Source organism: Agelaius tricolor, unplaced genomic scaffold, assembly GCF_023055355.1.
Source record: "Agelaius tricolor isolate 1412-34295 unplaced genomic scaffold, bAgeTri1.0.p SCAF_2, whole genome shotgun sequence".
NCBI classification, from domain to species: domain Eukaryota; kingdom Metazoa; phylum Chordata; class Aves; order Passeriformes; family Icteridae; genus Agelaius; species Agelaius tricolor.
Window position 1 is genome coordinate 23,236,923 of NW_027269262.1, and position 17,606 is coordinate 23,254,528.

General features: G+C 37.4%; 1 protein-coding gene across 7 annotated transcripts in view; it reads left to right on the forward strand.

Annotated features, from left to right (window-relative positions):
• Positions 1–17,606, forward strand: part of CTNND2 (catenin delta 2) — a 637,583-nt gene that overhangs the window by 496,582 nt on the left and 123,395 nt on the right. For all 7 annotated transcript variants that reach the window (XM_071454189.1, XM_071454171.1, XM_071454196.1 and 4 more), the window contains one exon: positions 14,705–14,888. In XM_071454189.1, the coding sequence (XP_071310290.1) occupies positions 14,705–14,888 (184 nt within the window). The remainder of the gene's footprint in view (positions 1–14,704; positions 14,889–17,606) is intronic.

The window sequence follows — 17,606 nt, forward strand, 5'->3', positions numbered from 1 at the left end:
TGGGGTTCTTACAGGAAAGTGGAAAACTGTGTTGGAGAGGTGGACATCATCTTCTGAAGCCTTTTGTCTGAAATTTGATAGCATGCTATGTGATGTGTTGCCCACAGAGCATGCAGGTAGTGGTAGTTTATTTCTTTTCTTGATGTAGGAGGATCTGGTCTTTTTAAGATTGTGTGGATTTTCCCTTTCTGAAATTCAAGGGAGGGGGGCTGGGTGGTGGTGTTCAGGAATACAGGAATGCTGTCAAACAGGACTGGTATGAAATGTTTGGAATTTTTTTTTCACCTTGCCCTTAAGCTAGCATATTTAATATGCAAAACAGAAGTGAGACAGAGGGTTTTTTTTGTTTTTCACTTTGTGATTTCATTCTCTTTGGTGATTATTTAACACTATAAATCAAAAATATTTTCATTATCCTGTTTCCAGTTTTCAATTGTATTTTCATTATGGGTTTCCTACTAAAATATGTAAGAAAATTTGTAATTTCTGTCACAAATCATCAGAGTACACATTATCATCTATGTTTGTGCAGAAATTACTTAGCCTTGTACGTCAGGCCTCATTTAGGATACAGTTGATAAGATGATCATCCTTTGGTTGGGTCCAGGTTTCTTCCTTGAGGGTATTTGAATAAACTGCATGGTGTTTATTAAATGTAGATTTTTTATATTTAATTTTGTTTCTTAGTTACAACAGTTATCACCTCCTACTTGTTAGTCAGGATTAATGGGGCAGAGATACAGGTTACATGAGCTCAAATTGTGCCTCCTGTGGAGTGACAGAATTACTGACAGATCTAATAAAGTGTAACCACTGCTTCATACTCAGCATACTTGTTTGTCTCTTGGTTGTGTTGTCAGTATCCTGGCTCCAGGGAACATTCTGCCTATTTATTCTGAGCAGTAAGTGGCAAACTGCTAATACACCTCAGCAGTCACCGTGGCACTTCCCACGCCATCTGTAGATGGAACACACAATGTCATTAGGTCATTTAAAAAATATATACTGGGCTACAGTTTACATTGGTTCCATTGCACAGTATGCTGTAAAATATTCCCAAATTCCCACTGAAAGAAAGGATGTTTCTTTTCTAGTATGCCCACAAAGTGTTGCTACCAAGAGGAGTAGGCACTGACCATCAGTGGTGGGCAGTAACCTGCCTTTGTACAGGTAGATGCAGCTCCCAGGGATGGTGAGCAGCAGGAGTGCTGGATGTGTATGAAAGGGGAGAAGACCAAGATGGTGACCCTGAGGAATGGAATCAAAGTCAGTGGTATTTCAACATTTTATTCCTGAGCCTGTTTTTGTATTGGAGTTTTTTGTTCATTTTTAATAGCCTGTACATCCCAGAAGGCCGCTGCTTGCCCTGGCACACAGTGCCATGTTTTCAGAAAGGCAGATGTTTTGTGCCTTTCAGAATGCAGATCACTGGCCCTGGCTTTCAAAATGCAGACATGTTTGTGGTAGTGCTCTGCAAAGCTTCCTTCTAAAGCAAGGCTCATAGCTGCAGCTCTCATCTTGCATCTCTTAGGAAACAGGCTAAAGTTGTGCATCTGAATCAGTTCTCCTTTCCTTTTTATTTTGGTAAAGTTTTGTAGTGTGACAGCTGAATTCCTTCTTTCTGTCCTTTCTAGGGAGTGAAAGGTAGCTCCTGCAGCAGCTCCCTTGGTAATGAAAAGATTTGACTTGGTGGCAGGCATAAGGAAAAATAAAAAGTTCCTCATGCTTTCCATCAGCCTTCCTGAGCTGAGGTGGCAGGAAGCTAATTATTTCAGTAGGGGCTCCACAGCCTGGAGGAGATGCAGAGAAAATAATAACAAATGTCTGTTTTGGGAGTAAACATAATACCTTGAGCCTTTCCATCTCATGTTCATTGTGCATCCTGTTATATAAAGGCTGCTCTTGTTTGTTACTTTTAGGGAGGACACAAAGTTCATGCCTTAGGAATTCATGCAGGCTCTGACATGGCTGCCCCTAAACAGTCATGCACATTTGTCTGCAGAGCACTTCTCTTTGGTGGGGAAGTATCATTATCTCGGTCCTACAGATGGGGAACTGAGCCTATCAAGTGTAAATGACCTGTCCAGAAATCTGGCAAGATGAAGGTATGAAGCACTCTGAGTAGGAACCCAGCTGCAAGGGAAGAAATATGGCCTGGAGAGGTTTTTTAGCAGCTCAATTTGTCTGGCAGTAGTGGAGCATTCATTGCCTGCCCCAAGTACCGTGAAGCACTTGCCCAGCAGAGCGAAAGTTCTGATATTAGTTTCTTCCTCAAACATGCACATTCTCTTCCTTCTTGTTGTTCTTCTCTAAGTAGAATAGAACTTCAATTTCTGGCAATCTCAAGCCTGGCTTTGGAAGGGTATTTAAACGTGCAGACCAGCTTTCTAGCCCAGTAGCTCCTTGATTGTCAGGATTGCTTTCAGCACCATTTGTGTCTTGTCCTCTTTTCCAGAGATTTCTTTCTGCCATAATCTCTCCAAAACAGGGTTTTTTTACTTTTTCCTTTATCATGTCTCTCTCCTCCTCAGCAGCAGAGGTCATGGGCTAATACTGGAAAACCTTACCATGCTCAAATTTTTGGACTGCACAAACTTAACCTTATAGCAAAATGTTAGAGTTTCAAGGCTGTCTTATATCAAGGAAATGGTTTCAGTGCAGGCTCCCATGAAGAAGCTCTGAGGGAAGTGTGCTGCCTGGCTGTTATTAAATTAAATGATGTTAATGCCCAGGAAATATTTCCTGAGATATGGAAAGATTATTCATACAGAAACACTTCCACAGTTACAGGTTTTTACTAGAAGAACATGGATAAAATTAGGTATACCCGTGAACATTTGTGGAAAGTGAAATACTCTGATAGAAATATAGATGTTGGCATGACCTACAGCCTCTGGTAGTTTGCAGAGATGCAAGGAGAACCCAAATCACAACGTAAGTATGTAAATAAAAAGAAATATAGGTTAAGCTGAATGCACCACACTTAATCTAGCCATCTTTTTACCCCAGCACTGTGCTGCCACTTTCCACAGTAGCACCTGTTTGTGGGAAAAAATAAAAGCCTTCGATTTTAAAATAATTAAATGTTAACGCTTTTCTAATAAATATAAATAGAGAGGAACACAGTACAAAATTAGCACAGATCCTGCAGATGGTAGAAAGAAATGTTTTCACTTGGTAATAATGACAGTGAGTAACTGATTTCTGATTCTCTTGCCTTTAACAAGTTAATTATGAACCCTTCCACAAAATTCTATTTTATAATTTTTTCTATTTGTTTTACTGTCAGGGAAAAAAATACATGGAAAAATCTGACATTTTAGCAAGGATAACAGAGGAATCCCATGGATGCCTTGTATAGTAGGTGAGGTCAAGCAGCTGTTGCTAGACCCTTTCCAACTCAGGCTGTTCTATGATTCTGTGATTCAAGTTATGCTTGCTCCTTCTTCCATCTGCTTGATTGGTTGACTCGGTTGATCTCTGTCTGAGATAAAATAGTTCAAACTGTTATTCTTCTCAGTTTTGACAAACAAGACCCTTCGCAGCTAGAATGACAGTTTCTGCCTATGAACAACGAGGTAGCTGGATTTAAGAAACTCCTTTTAAAGAGGGCCCTTGTATGACTGCATAACCTGTTTAAAATCTGTAAATACCATTTCTGATTGAAAGGTAAAAGTGGATAATCCACTTTTAGAAAGTACATGATGATAAAGAGCTGCAGCTATAAATAATGTCGGGAGAAACTGTTTTTTCCTGTGCTAGCAGCCAGTCTCCTGCTTATTTTGGTTGACAATAAAGTGTCAGAGATTTAACTATTGTCTACTAAAAAGATATAAATTATAAAAATTAGCACATTAAAAAACTTATAAAGCAGAAACTAACACTAGACATATATACTAAATATAGATAGGTAGATATTGACTCTGTGTACTTCATTCACATTTTTATTCACTTAATTAAATGGCTTTTATTCCATTCCTGCAAAACATTACAAGATACTGCGTACAAAATATTTCTTTCAAAGAAGCACTAGTTCTCCAAGTAGCCTTAGCCCACAGTCAAGCTGGACAGGGAAGAATTTCATTTCCTTCCCAGACTTTGGATTGCAGTATTCATTAGTGCTGTCTTTAATTTCAGCTGTGGCCAGTTTGGGTTTTGGCCTGGTTGGTCCCCTGTTTTCACTCCATGTTATGCAATATTATTGCATAGTCCTGTTTCAGTTTTAGTAGCTGCTGTGTGTTTATAAGGAGGGGTTTATAACCTTATGGATAAACTCTCAGTGTCACTGAAAGCAATTACATCTTGTTCACCTGTCTGGTCTGAGTTAAGTACTGCAGGTGAAAGCTCCTTTTGATTGCATGCTGCTTCTTAGCATGTGCATAAATTATTGGCAGATTGGTCAAGCCACTCCAGAAGGCCCCTTTGAGGCCTGTATCTGCCTTTGCTGATCTGTGTAGTTGTAAGTTAGTAAACCAGCAGTGATATGTAAAGCATGGTTAAGGGAGTATTCTATTTAAATGGACCTTTTAGCTCACTTCAGTGGAAGATTTAATTTTTTTTTAAAGTAATTCTGGCCAATTATTTAGAATTTTTAACTTCCTAGTACAATGGCAGTTCCTCTGTTTGGGGTTCCCAAAGTCAAAATCACATGGCTGCAATTGTTTTCACTTTGTAATGTTATTTTCTAATTGGACTTTGTGAGGTATCCCACTTGTGAATTTTTTGCATAGTAAATTTATTTACCAATATTATGGCAAAGGGTTGGCTGTTTAGTCCTTAGGATCTTGAAGCAGTTTAATTTTATAATTTAATAGTTTTCTGCAAACATGCCCTTGACATACCTTAGTTACTGGAGTGTGTAAACACAGATGTGAAATTTTATTGTGATATAAACATTTATTTGGAGGTGGCACCTATTTGTAACCTTATTGCTCTCTGTAAATTTGATTTAAAAATGAATAAAGGTTCTTTTATCCCATTCCGAGATGACTTTCCTACAGCCTTAAGTAAGAAAGAACCAAACTCTTCTATGAGTTCTGAATTCTTAGAGTATTTCACCTTGATGTAATTCCTTAAATCTCTATTATATCCCTTTTCCTTTGCAGGTTTATATTAGGTGTTGCTCCAGTATTGCTCATATAAAGTATCCCATTTCTTAACTGTATTCAAGTTTTGTAATGGAGAAATGCAAGTGTAAGGAAGCCTGACCAGAGAAAGGCCTAATTAATTATCAGCTTTTGATCTGTAATGTAAAAAGATAAGTAGGAAGATAAATGTACAAAGTGACTTGTTCTTGTAACCAAAGAGACGATTTCAGCTTACACAAACTGAAAAGCAGATTATACAGATACATGTTTTAGGTTCAGATACATTTCCTGCCTATCACAAGCTTTTCAAACAGATGACATGGAAAGCCATATATGTGTGTTTAAATTGTCATGATAGCATAATCATACTCTAAGACTGCTGCTACAAGATTGACATAGCTCTGGTCCAATATATGCTTAGCTAAGAGAATAGGACTGCCAAATATTCTTTGGGGCCCATAACTATGTGGCAAAACAAAATGGAGATGTGGCATAAATGCAGAAAGTACACAAGTGCCTCTTAAGATGCAGCTCCTCCACCTCCAGCATCTGTGTCCTGTCAAGTCAAAGAAATTAGAAAGGTTAAGCATGGAGTTAGATAACTACTAGCACAGAGGACTGCTTTCAGGAGTGGTGATTTTGGTTCTGGCAGGAAAATATGTTCATTCATTTCTTACTTAGCGTCTGCTCTGAACATAAGCAAATTCTCTTTGGTAACTTCAAACAAGTGTTTTGAGGAACTCTGCCAAGCACAGAGGCAGGTGCCTTACAGACTTGAATTATTTTTCCACCAACAGATTTAGGATAAGATTAACAAATTACAAATCTACTTGCCTGGGCACTAAAGTTTGCTTGTATGTTTTTAATGATTTTTATTCAAAATGGAGATTTAAAGGGCATTAGCTCTAATAAACCTTTCCTACTCCTTCGTTAAATGGATGTAATTGCAAGTACAATATCCTACCACAATCAATTTTAAAAGTTGATTAAAGCTTATGAAGCAATTTACTTCTAATTAGGTGTTTTAAATAAAAGTTGTTTTCAACATTAACAAGATTATTTGTGTAATGAAAATTCCTATCTGTTTACTCTGGGTCGAAGCCAGTGGCTGAATAAGGAATTACATATTGCAGTTTCTTCAGTATTTCTTTCAAGTAAAAGAGCCTTTTCAGTTCCCTGAGGTTACATAGTAATTTGACTCCCTCCTTTAGCTTGAGATACTTTTAAGCAAACCTCCTCACTTCAACCTCCACCCTGAGTTCTGTGAACCACTGAGAATTTTAAAAAAAAAGCCAAACTCCGTCAAATCCCCTGCAAGCCTCAGCTTGCCTTTAAAACAATGTCTTTCATCTCACAGCCAAAACTTTGCACGGGCTAGTTTGTCATTTTATACTGTTACATCTAAAATCTTTTGTGGGGACAGAAGGAAACCAAGGGTTTGTTTAACTCAGGAAGACTACTTGTTACTGCTACCTTGATAAAGTTTGGCTTAATCCAGACCATTATCAAAGCTAAGCAAAAGCAAAATAAATGAAGGCATGTGGTCTGCAGGAGCAGCTGCTCAGGTTAATCTCACTGAAGGTCCAAGTGCCCCAACACAACTTCAAACAACTCCACCAATGTAGTACAAACCCTGTGGCAGGGTGAGTGGGCTGCATGGCAACTCTGTTTTTCCACCCCAGTCATCAGTTACTCTAAGGTTTTACAGACAGTCTCCAAAAATCACTATTGCATTATCATCATTTTCAATAAATACTTAAATTTTGTATTTTGTACTATTTGTACTTCTCTAGACTAATAGGCTGACATTTCATAGTCAGTGGAGTGCTACAGCCAGGCACAGCTGTGTGTTGTACTTTACAGTATAATTCTACAGTGTGGGAGAGTTTAAATTTAGATTTAGATTTTAAATCTAAATTTAGATTTAGATTTTAACATCACCTACAGAAAATACTGCCATTATTTCTGGAAATGTGGAAGTGATTTTCAAACAAATTCAGAGCAGGAATTAGTTGGCATTTTATGAAGTTTTCATATGACCCCAATGTGGAACCGCTCACCAAAATACCAAATCTCTGTGGTCATTTTCCTTGCAAAACAGGAAGGTAAAAGGTTCTACAGCTTGCACTCATATGATGTTGGAATACTGATTTCCAGCCTATAGGCTGTGACATCTTCAAGGAATTCCAGAGTCCTTCAAAACACATCCTATTTATAGTTCATATGTACCAGCAAACTTAAAAGTAATTTAATAAATTGTGTAATTTTTCTTCAGAAATGATGCTGTCTTATCAAATAACACTTGGGCAAACAATGTTGACAGTTCAACTGGATCATTTTACACCATATCTATTACAATTTTACTGTCTAATTATAAAACAATCTTTGCCCTCTCTCTCAATATGCTGTCACTATTTTGGCTCTGAAAATGGGAAAACCCACTGATAGAATCTGTTGTCTTCATGAAGAGTTATTCTCAACTTTTTCTGAATCATCAGATTAACTTCTTCACCCCCTGCTGCTCCCAGTTAAATCAGGAGATGTGTTAAAATAGTTACTTTCTCAAATCTTACAGCCTGCTTTCTTAGCAACAGGCTGGGGTACTGATTTATCGTGTAAGGTGTTAAATCCAAAGGATTTTTAGAGGTAGAAGGGAATGTACTGTTCCACAGCAATACCAAACCTTCCCCAGGCTGGCAGTGCCTGTTTCCCTGGAGGTGAATGTGGCAGAGCAGAAGGCACTGGGTGCTGAGGTCTCTGCTGGAACAGTGCAATGCTCCTGCCAGGAGAGTCCCTCTCCTCTCTCCCAGGGGTCTGCTTGGGGCTGGATTAATCTGTTTTCTCATCACAGCCTGCTTCCTTCTCCCTGTTTCCCAGGGAAATTCACACTCATTTGTCCTGCATTTACCACCCTCAGTACCAATGCAAAACCCAAGGAGGTCCCATGTTGCTCTTCTTTTCTCTCTAAGTGGGAATAACTGTTTTTCTCTTGTACAGTGAGATGTATCTTCTATCAAAAATTCATTCAAGTTTTGCCCATGTTTCAGTTCATGGAGCAGTGAATCTGATTTCATAATTTACTTGTTAATATATTACATAAATAATTTTCTTTTTTTATTTTTTTTACTTCAGTCAAATTTTAAGTTTAAGAGGAAATATCAAACAGGGTAATCTGGAGTGATAAATAGAGGACATCTGTTGCAGCATATGGCTTGACATAATAGCTGCATTGAACTTTTTCAGCAAGTAGTAATTCGTTGGAAAAAGTCAGCTGGACATACAGTTTTGATGGGCCTGCCTGAAGATGGATTATTAAAATTGCAGTTTAAAACTACTTTGTAGTTTTAAATGTTTGAGATTTGCCACACCAAGTACTTAAATTTTATTTTGAAAATGTTTTTTTGTTTAGAAAAAGATTGGAATATTTCACTTTTCATTTACAAAATGAAAATTTGAGGTTATGGTGAAACATTTTCATTCTGTGGTCAAATTACTGTTTTCACTATGCCCAGTAATTTTATTATATATTTATTTTTTAAATTTTATTTGTTGTTTTTAAGTTCAAAGGCCAACTTCCCTTCTTCCCTTCCAAATGTTATTTACATTTAATGTTATTTACAGTGCTCTCTTTTTCTTAGGAACAATTTGGTTAGTAAATGTTTCCTTCTTTCTTGTTTTTTAGCAGCTATACACCAAGGCTTTCATTTTGCACAATTTTATAGATAGGACTAACTTTCTAACTGGTTCTTTTTAGAAAGGAGTTTTGTATTTAGAGCTGTAACTTAATATTCAACTTTAGTTATAACATTTTTATTATCTGTATTAGGGTCTGTTATGATATGTTTTCATTTTTGAGTCTAATACAGGTGTAAGCACTGAAAAACACCTTGCCATTCATATATATCCATCCTTGTTAGATTCCCATGTTTTCTAATAAAGTACTTAATTTGGAATGGCACTGCCATTAGTCATGTGTTCAGATAAAACTTTTTTTGAAAGCAGTTGATATTTTTTTTTGTGTTTCTGTCACTTAGAATGAATTGGTTTTGGTTTGGCTTCAGTGTTTAACAGGACTCGTATTTCATCAGCCAGGAAAGGAAGCTAAGCAGGAACCACTGATCTTTCTGCAGTAACCTTGGTCAGCTCTTCCAGTATTTCCTCTACTGTTTAATATGAAGGCTAATAACTCTCTAACATTCTTGGCTGATACTTCTTCCTTTCCACAGTTATGTGTTAATTTTCAGTGTACAGCAGAAAAAGAGGAGCAACCTTAGGTCAGAATTCAGTCCCATTAGAGAAATACAATACTGCAATAGCATTTGGGTGGAACTTGGTCTTAATACTAAAATTGGCCCCTCCTTTTTGTTTTAATAAAATCCAAGATGTAATTTTCAGATGAAAAGAGCAGCAATTGAGGAAAAAAGGGGCTAGTTTTTCAGAGGAATTATTTATACTTTTTATAGTCTATGTAGTCTGGTATTTTTATGTAGTCAAGATCAGTTGTATTTTTTGTAATAAAACAAAAAAAGCCACACCATAATTATCGTTCTCCTCTGTGGAAGCTTTTCCCTTATAAGTCTATGAGTGGATGCAAAGCAAAGAAATTACTGCTGCGACTTTGCTTAGTGTTCCATAAGCTCCTGCGTGCTTGTGGCTTTTACTGAAGTTCAGTATTTCTCAATGTGGAATTTTCCTATGTCAGCTTATACACAGATAGCAAACCACTCTGTGCATGTCAACCTTTGAATTACAGCAAGGTATGCATAGGTAGTTGTTCACAAACCAGATAAATATTCAGGAACACTGGTGAAAGTTCCTCATCTGTTATGCCAGTTTTTAACTTACTTTCAGAGTGTGCTTTTAAGGAGATTCCATCTGAGCTAAATGTTGTTCAGGTGCCAGAACTTTTCAAATCAGCCACTTTTTCTTTCCTACAGAAAGTCTGTTACTGAGCCAGTTTCTCACAGTTGGGCTGGTTGTGAAGTCTTACTGCACTTTGTATTAAGAAATGTTGTGGTTGATATTCAGCATCTCTGCAGCAGAACTGCTGTGATCTATCAGGAGCCCACACCTGCTGCCAGGGAGCAGATCCAGCTCTGCAGAGCAGCCTTGCAATTAGAGCAGGGGCTCCAAGCAGCAGCCAGCAAATGACTTTTCTGGCACTTGGGAGCTTGAGCTAGAAGTTGTTTTTCCTAAGGATTCCAGCAAAAGATCCCTTGTGCTTGGCTTCTGTGCAGGGTATTTAGCACTCAGATTTCAATCTTAATTGTCATGTTTCTGAGGGAAACTCCCAGTAGTATCTCTGTGCCTTCAGCATATAAACAAAAATGCCTGCCCATGCTTTGGTCTCTATTTGTGGGATGCAGTCTCTCAGCAATATCAAATGGGTTTCCGCATCATTCCATGACCAAACTATTAAATTATCATGGAAAAGGAGAACCTGGATATATTAGAATACTTTTGGATTTTTATTTTTACAGAGAATATGAAAGTTGGCTTAAACATCCCATATTGAGAAGAATCAAATTTCGTTTCTCCAAACAGTATTTGTTTACTTACAATCTTTTTACCATATAATTTATTTTTAAAAACATAGTGGCAGGGGTAATGCTTTTTGGAAAAGATTACTTTTCCAGTTTCTTGGTTTCCATTTATATTTGTAGTCTGAAGTTGTTCTGAGAGGTTTGTTTTTTATATATAAGTCATAATTTGATGTTGCATTAAATCATGAGCTAACTAGTTGTTTAGACTTTCATGGTTTTGCATATGTTCTATTGCTATGATTGTATTTTTTGCATAGATGTATGTAATCTCTATGTTCTTAACTTTGAACGGAATAAGGATAGCATGTGGCTTATCAGGTCTTGAGTTATATCTGACTATAGATATACATATACCAGTTCTTACTAAAACACCAGCACAAAAATGCATTGAAGTGTTTAATCACCATGAGCTTGAGCTCCATCCTGATTCAGAGATTATGGGGTTTTCACTCTGACTGCTCCAATAAACTGGGCAACCCATTGGGCATAGCAGTTGCATGACCTCTGATAAACTACTCCAGAAGATGCAACTTGATGCAGTAAGATCTCCAGAATAAGCATTCCTATAGTCTTCTCTAAGAATCCTTCATCTGATGTCACTAGACTAATACTCAGACCCAAAATTCATCTTCTAACTGGAATGAACTGAATATTTTCAATACCAGTTTCTCCTCAGTTTTAAGTTTAAAATGTGATTGCAAGATACTTTTTCACTGTATTTCCATTTTTTATATGTAAGGGTGAAAAACCTCAACCTGCAAAAAGACTTGCTCAGTCTGGTGTAGCTCTTTTTGTCTTTCTACAAGTCTTCTAATATAACCAAATAGTTATCTGAAAATGGGGACGCAAAATGCTTAATCTGAATGCCTCAGAGCTTTAAAAGCAAGAAGAAGATAAGATATGAATGAAAGTGATTAAGAGATGTTCAACACTGATTAGTTCTTTATTTCATACCTCTCACAAGAGTCAGTCTGTGGATGGTAAACAGTTGGGTTGGACTGTTGGGTTGTTGTGTGGATCCTGCTTTTTGACATTGGCCACTGGTGAGTCCAGTCCCTTACCTTCCTGTGAGCAGGTGATGGCAATGCAAATTCTCCAGGGCTCAGTCAAGGCACCTCTGAGGCTATTGCAGAGTTGCTTCTTGTGCTCAGAAACCCAGTTCAGTCAGGGCTTTCAGAGTATTCTGTAAGTTTCTTACAGTAGCCCTAAAGGCATGTCATGAATAGACACTTGGAAAATAATGTTCAGAATCATGTGGTGAAAAGGTGGCTCTGTAATGGAAGGTGTATCAGGTAAAGGATTTATGTTACTGTCATTCTCCCTTGCAAAGTCAAGGCAATGGATCATCTTCTCAGATCCCACATAAATCTAGCTCCAGGTTATCCTCAGCAAAAACAGTGAGGAGTGAATTGCCAATGCCCTTTTGTAATTGCAAATTTCTTAATTAAGAAGGTTACAAGGAGGTGTGTAGAATGCCAACCTCAGCATGTAGCAGACTGCACTGCTTGTGAGAATAAATTGTAGCATGTCAGTAGAAAATTTTTGGTTCATGTGGTTGGTAGTATTCAGTCTCAATTAGATAAAATGCATTGTTCTGGGGTGGTAGAAGATTATCTCACTCTTTAAAACTGTGCGCAGTAAAAACTTGGAAGAAGGCATCAGGCTCACTGGGCAATGCTTCTGCCTTGACTTAAATTTTGCTTGCTTCTGCCTTGACTTAAAATCATTTTAGGAGAAGGTGTAATAGGCATTTTAGCCCGGTGATCCCATCATCCTCTTACTCTGAAGGTTTCATTTTCCAGTTAGAGAAATCAGAGAGAAAGAGGGCTTAAAGAATTTTTCTAGGCTCAACTGTTGCTGAATACCATGATGTTAATGTGAGTTTACTTTAAATTAGCAAGAACCTGAAGTGAATAGAAAATAGCTTTGACATACATGTTTTTTAAGCATTTTGCTAGATGGGGCTCTTATGTTTGCTTGTTTTGTATTCTTTTCTGCTTTTCCAGTTCATGACTACTTCTTGAAACCCAAAATATTCTTTTGCTGCCATCAAAATACTCTCTTCTACTTCACTTTTAAAACAGGACTTCTTTACAAAGTTACAGCCTCTTGTCTTGCATAAGAACTATACTGAACATTAAAGAGGGAAAGATTTGCATTCTGATTCTCTGCTTTTATACCATGCACTTCATCTACACCTGTCTAGATAAATGTTTAAAAAAAAAGGCAACTGTATTGTTGTTCTTACTGAAAAAAACAGCAAAATGCTAGGTATTTCAAGAATAGTAGATGTGCCATTAAAGCTTTCCAAGAGCAAGAACACATAGAAAAGCAAATATAAATATCCTTATGAAGGTCTTTATTCCTTTAAATATGGAATTCCTTTTCATTATGACATTCAGAACAGAATTCAAACAAAGACTCTCTTCCCTTTAAAGTAGCAATTCTTAATGAAAAAAGGAATATTATTAAAATGAACATTTTTCTTATTTCTGGGTTTTTTTTGTCTGTAGCTGAAGTTGGTCTGCCTCATGCAGATCATGTTAATAGGGTTTCTTTTACTAGTATATTGATCAAAGTTTTATATTAAACTGTGTAACTACCTTTGCAGATAGTTAGCATATAAAATAATTTAAACATGAAATGGTATAACTGAAACAGTCTCCCCATAGAGGTAATTAATTTTAAAGGGAAATCCAAAAATGCAAGTTGATTCCTGAGTGCTCTGTCAAAGCACACAATGCTAAGGAAAATCTTGAGCAAGTAGTGTTCTTGCTGCTTGTATTTATAAATAACTGAGTCTGTGTTCCTAAGGCCTTCCTTCAGCTTTTTCCTCCCACAACACTCACTTGGATTTTTTGTAGTGTTTGTATTTGTAACCTATAGACAATGATGATGAGGGTAGTAATTATTCTCTTTTGGTTGAAAACTTTTGGTAGATATAAAATCAAAACTCAGTTTTGCCACTCAAGGTTAGATATGATGCCAGGCCTACTGTCCTTTGGGAAGGAGAGTAGGGAGGAGTAGGATTGGATTCTACAGAAGAGGATGCATGTTGACAAGGGGAGGGGCATGATGGGGCAGCTTCTTTGTCCAGCTACTGCTGGGAGGGTGCTGAGCTAAAAGAAAGACACTGGTTCTTCAGAATAGCAAATTGTCCTCCAGCTTCCCCCAGCAGTAAGAGCTGCCCGGCAGCAGCCGGCACTTGGCACAGCACTGAAGTCACATGTGCTTTTCCAGCAAATACATAAATATGGGAATGGAAAGCAGTATGTCTTTTGCTCCTAACAATTTCTTGCCTGCCTTCTGTGTGGCACAATTGCAGTGACCTTGATCTTTGCAGATGTGCTTAGAAAACTTTGGCTCTTGATTTCTCTTCTTTTTCTTTGGCACATTGCGAGTTGCAACAGAAGGGATTTTGGTTTTTTTAAACTCCAGTAAATGTCCTTGTTAGTTGCACCGTTGAGCTTGCTGTTTCCATGTAAAAATTACAGTATTCTCTACCTTTGTATAGCTAAATATTTGGAAAATATAACATTACTTGCAGAAAATACTACTGTATCAGGTTTTGCTTGTAGTACCAAGAAGCCTAGACAGTTACTTCCATTACAGTGATGATCACAGGGTGGAGGTTTTGTTCTCTCAATGTGTATCTATCACCAGTGAAAGTTTTAGCCTAGAACCTGTTTTCTGATACTGGTTTTTATTAATTTTACTTAGAAGAAAGATATCTGAAGACCAAGCCCTAAAAAATTCCTTCATTCCATGTGTGCTTCACAGCCTATGTAGGCCTAGATCATAACCAGCTGCTCAGACTTTAGGCAGAACTCTGAGAAATTTCCAGTGCTCCTATGTCTACGTGTTTCATATTTAAAGCTGTATTCCCACTGCAAAAGTTTGCAGGTGTCATTCAGCCCCATCTACAATGTAGTCTGTTTTATTTTGGACAGAAACAGCTAAATTGAATACACCAATGCTGTGAAATATATTGGCTTGGATTGGTTTTTTTTAAACAAAAACATTCAAAACTTGTTTTGAAGAAGTGTTAATTTTTAGTCATTTTACTTTTTGTAGGAGTTCTCTGGAATCTATCCTCCTGTGATGCACTGAAAATGCCAATCATCCAGGATGCCCTTGCAGTGTTGACCAATGCAGTGATCATCCCTCACTCTGGATGGGAAAACTCTCCACTCCAGGATGATCATAAAATACAGCTCCATTCATCACAGGTGCTGCGCAATGCCACTGGGTGCCTAAGGTGAGTACTTCAAAACCTGTGCTTTGCCTTTATCATCTTGCTCTTGTTTGAATTGGTATTCCTCATTCTTAGTCATCTGTGAACTAAATAATTGTCCATCAAGAAAGATGATGTCCATAAATAATAAGTCCATCAAAAAAGATGATGACTTTCAGTGAATGTAAACCTAAAGTTGGAAATTAATTAGAATACAAGCTTCAGGTCATTCAAAAATAATCTTTAGAAGAGCTGTTCGGGATTTTCTGGTTTTCTTTTCTTAGATGTTTTCATCCAAGCTTGTATATTACAAATATTTTCTCTCTTGTAGATTTGTCTTGTTTCCCCATTTGCTAAAATAAAGTCAGTATGTTCTCACTATTACATCAAATTTAATCAGTACAAAAACAATTAAGATGTTCACAAAAAGTAACGTGTCTTAAAGGTTCCAGGTGCCATTGCTGGAGTTGTGATAAATATATAAGTAGATTTTTTATGCTCTGGGGAGATGAGAATTTCAATGAGAGATCAATCAATTTAACATTTATCAACCAAAAGACTTAAATAAATCCTTAACAAATATGAGAACTATTTATGTTTGTGTTTCTATGCCAAACTTGTATATGCAATGCAAAGGTGCATTTATATAAATATGTGCAATTTGATCTGTCCATTCCTAAAAATCACTGTAGTTGTGAGAATGAAAGTAGAATCAGTAAGAAGAGTTTCAGTTTTGACAAAATCTTACTAAAGGATAGAGTCATAGCAATTTCTGAATTCCAATGCATATCATTTTCATGAAATGTTTTAAGATAATAGGCAGGTTCTTTTTAAGTGTAGATTTTTTTTCTCCAGGTATATTGGAGGAAATAATCTGTAATCCATCCCATAGATATGAAAATAGATTAGTTAATATTTTTACATACATTACAGAAAATAACATAGTGAATAGTAGGTGTCAATAAGGCAATCTATGTTGTAGGCTGCATCCAAAGCAGATATACATTAAAGAGCTAAATAAAAAGGAAAAGTGATAGGAGGCAAAGTAAAATAGCAATATTTTTTATTTATCTGTAGCAAGCACCTTTTTGTGTTTGTGCTCTTTCATCAAATGAAATGTCTCCCTTTCCAAAGTTATATTTGAAAAGTTTAAGGGAAAAAACATTAAATATTACTGACAGTTTGAATGCAATCAAAAGAGAATGAAAGATAGAAGATAATAACTTCCATATTGCAAATATGGAATTAAATGCAGTATTGCAGTATTGAACTTCAAGCCAAGTGTGATAATGTGAATACCAGCTATCTTGGGGTATGTGACTGAAGCCAGGTGTTTTTACCTGAGTTGTTTTGACCTTTTTTTTAAAGAGTTTATGATATAATTGTGTTGCATTGAATTCAAATCACTACCAAAAAAGTTGCCATAATGTCTAGGAGGTGACAGAAGGTGTTACATGAAGACCTTTACTACATTAAAAGTCTCACATTTCCAGTATTTAACGTGTCTCAGTTAAAGAGCTGCCTCTGAAAGAAACTTCTGGTACAAATTTGGGGTTTCACAGTGTCCCCTCTCTGAGTGAGCATATCTGGTATTGCTCTCCCCTCATCATAAGTTCCATCTTCCTGTTAATTTTTCTCAACTGCTTCTCAGCGACCAATGCTCATCCCTGATCCCGCAAACTTCAGTTTTTCCTACCTCTTAGTTGACGGATTCATTGCACACTGGTCTTGAAATCTTTCTTCTTTCTGTTTTTTCCCTTGTGAGTGTGTGTGCACGCCCATTTGCAAACTGATGTGAGCTTACAGTAGCCTGCAGCCCGGGTGAGCCTGAGGACTGGGGCCACGGCAGAAGGGTACGTTGCCTATGGAACACACACGGCTTTGCAGCAAGGCTTCCTACCCAGCGCTTGATGGGCTGCTCCCATGGCAGAATGGCTTCTGGGCAGCTCGTGCTAAATAAGCTCATATCTGCCTGCAAAAGACTGTGCATATTAAAGCTCCTGAATCCTTTCCAGGTAGCTGTAGCAGCAGCTCAAACTGCTGTCCTGAGCAGCTTGGTCTTCCTTCTAAGCCCAGGCCTTTCAATCATAATACGCTTTTTAATATCTTTCTGGTATCAAACCCTCACTATTTCCCAAATGCATCTTTCTATCCTCTCTAGTGGCTTCAGATATTTTTTTGGCCTCCATCCATCTTCCTTAGATAGTTCCATCCCACTGAGTCTGTGTGGATGCTCTTTGGCAGAGCATGAACATTTGGAGAGGGTTGAAACTTACTTCTACTTCACACCAGTGGTAACTTCTCTTGCTTACTTTTCCCCACTGTTGAACATATCTCTCTCTATGCAAAATGTCAAATCTGAGATTGTGCAAGAGAGAAAAGTGCAAGCTCACCCCTGAGAAGGAGTTGGTTTCTTCTGTTGAATTCATGTAATATACGGGACTGTAGACTGGAGAAAACAGCAGGTGTCAGAATAAAAAGATTAGAAAATTATGTGAAGATGGTTGGAGTCTTGCTCTGTTCAGGTGAAATACCCACCACCCTCAATAAACTGAACAGCTTTCACACTTTCCACTTGGGTCTAGTTACAAGACCTGTAGTTCCATTTCAAGATCTCAGTGGACAAGGGAGGTAAATCAAGATGTAGTGTGGATGCTGGCTGAGGTTGTGCTATGCTTATCTGCTAAATGGAGTCCATTGGCATCTTCCATGGGAGAATTTCTTCTAAGACTCTGGTTTGGT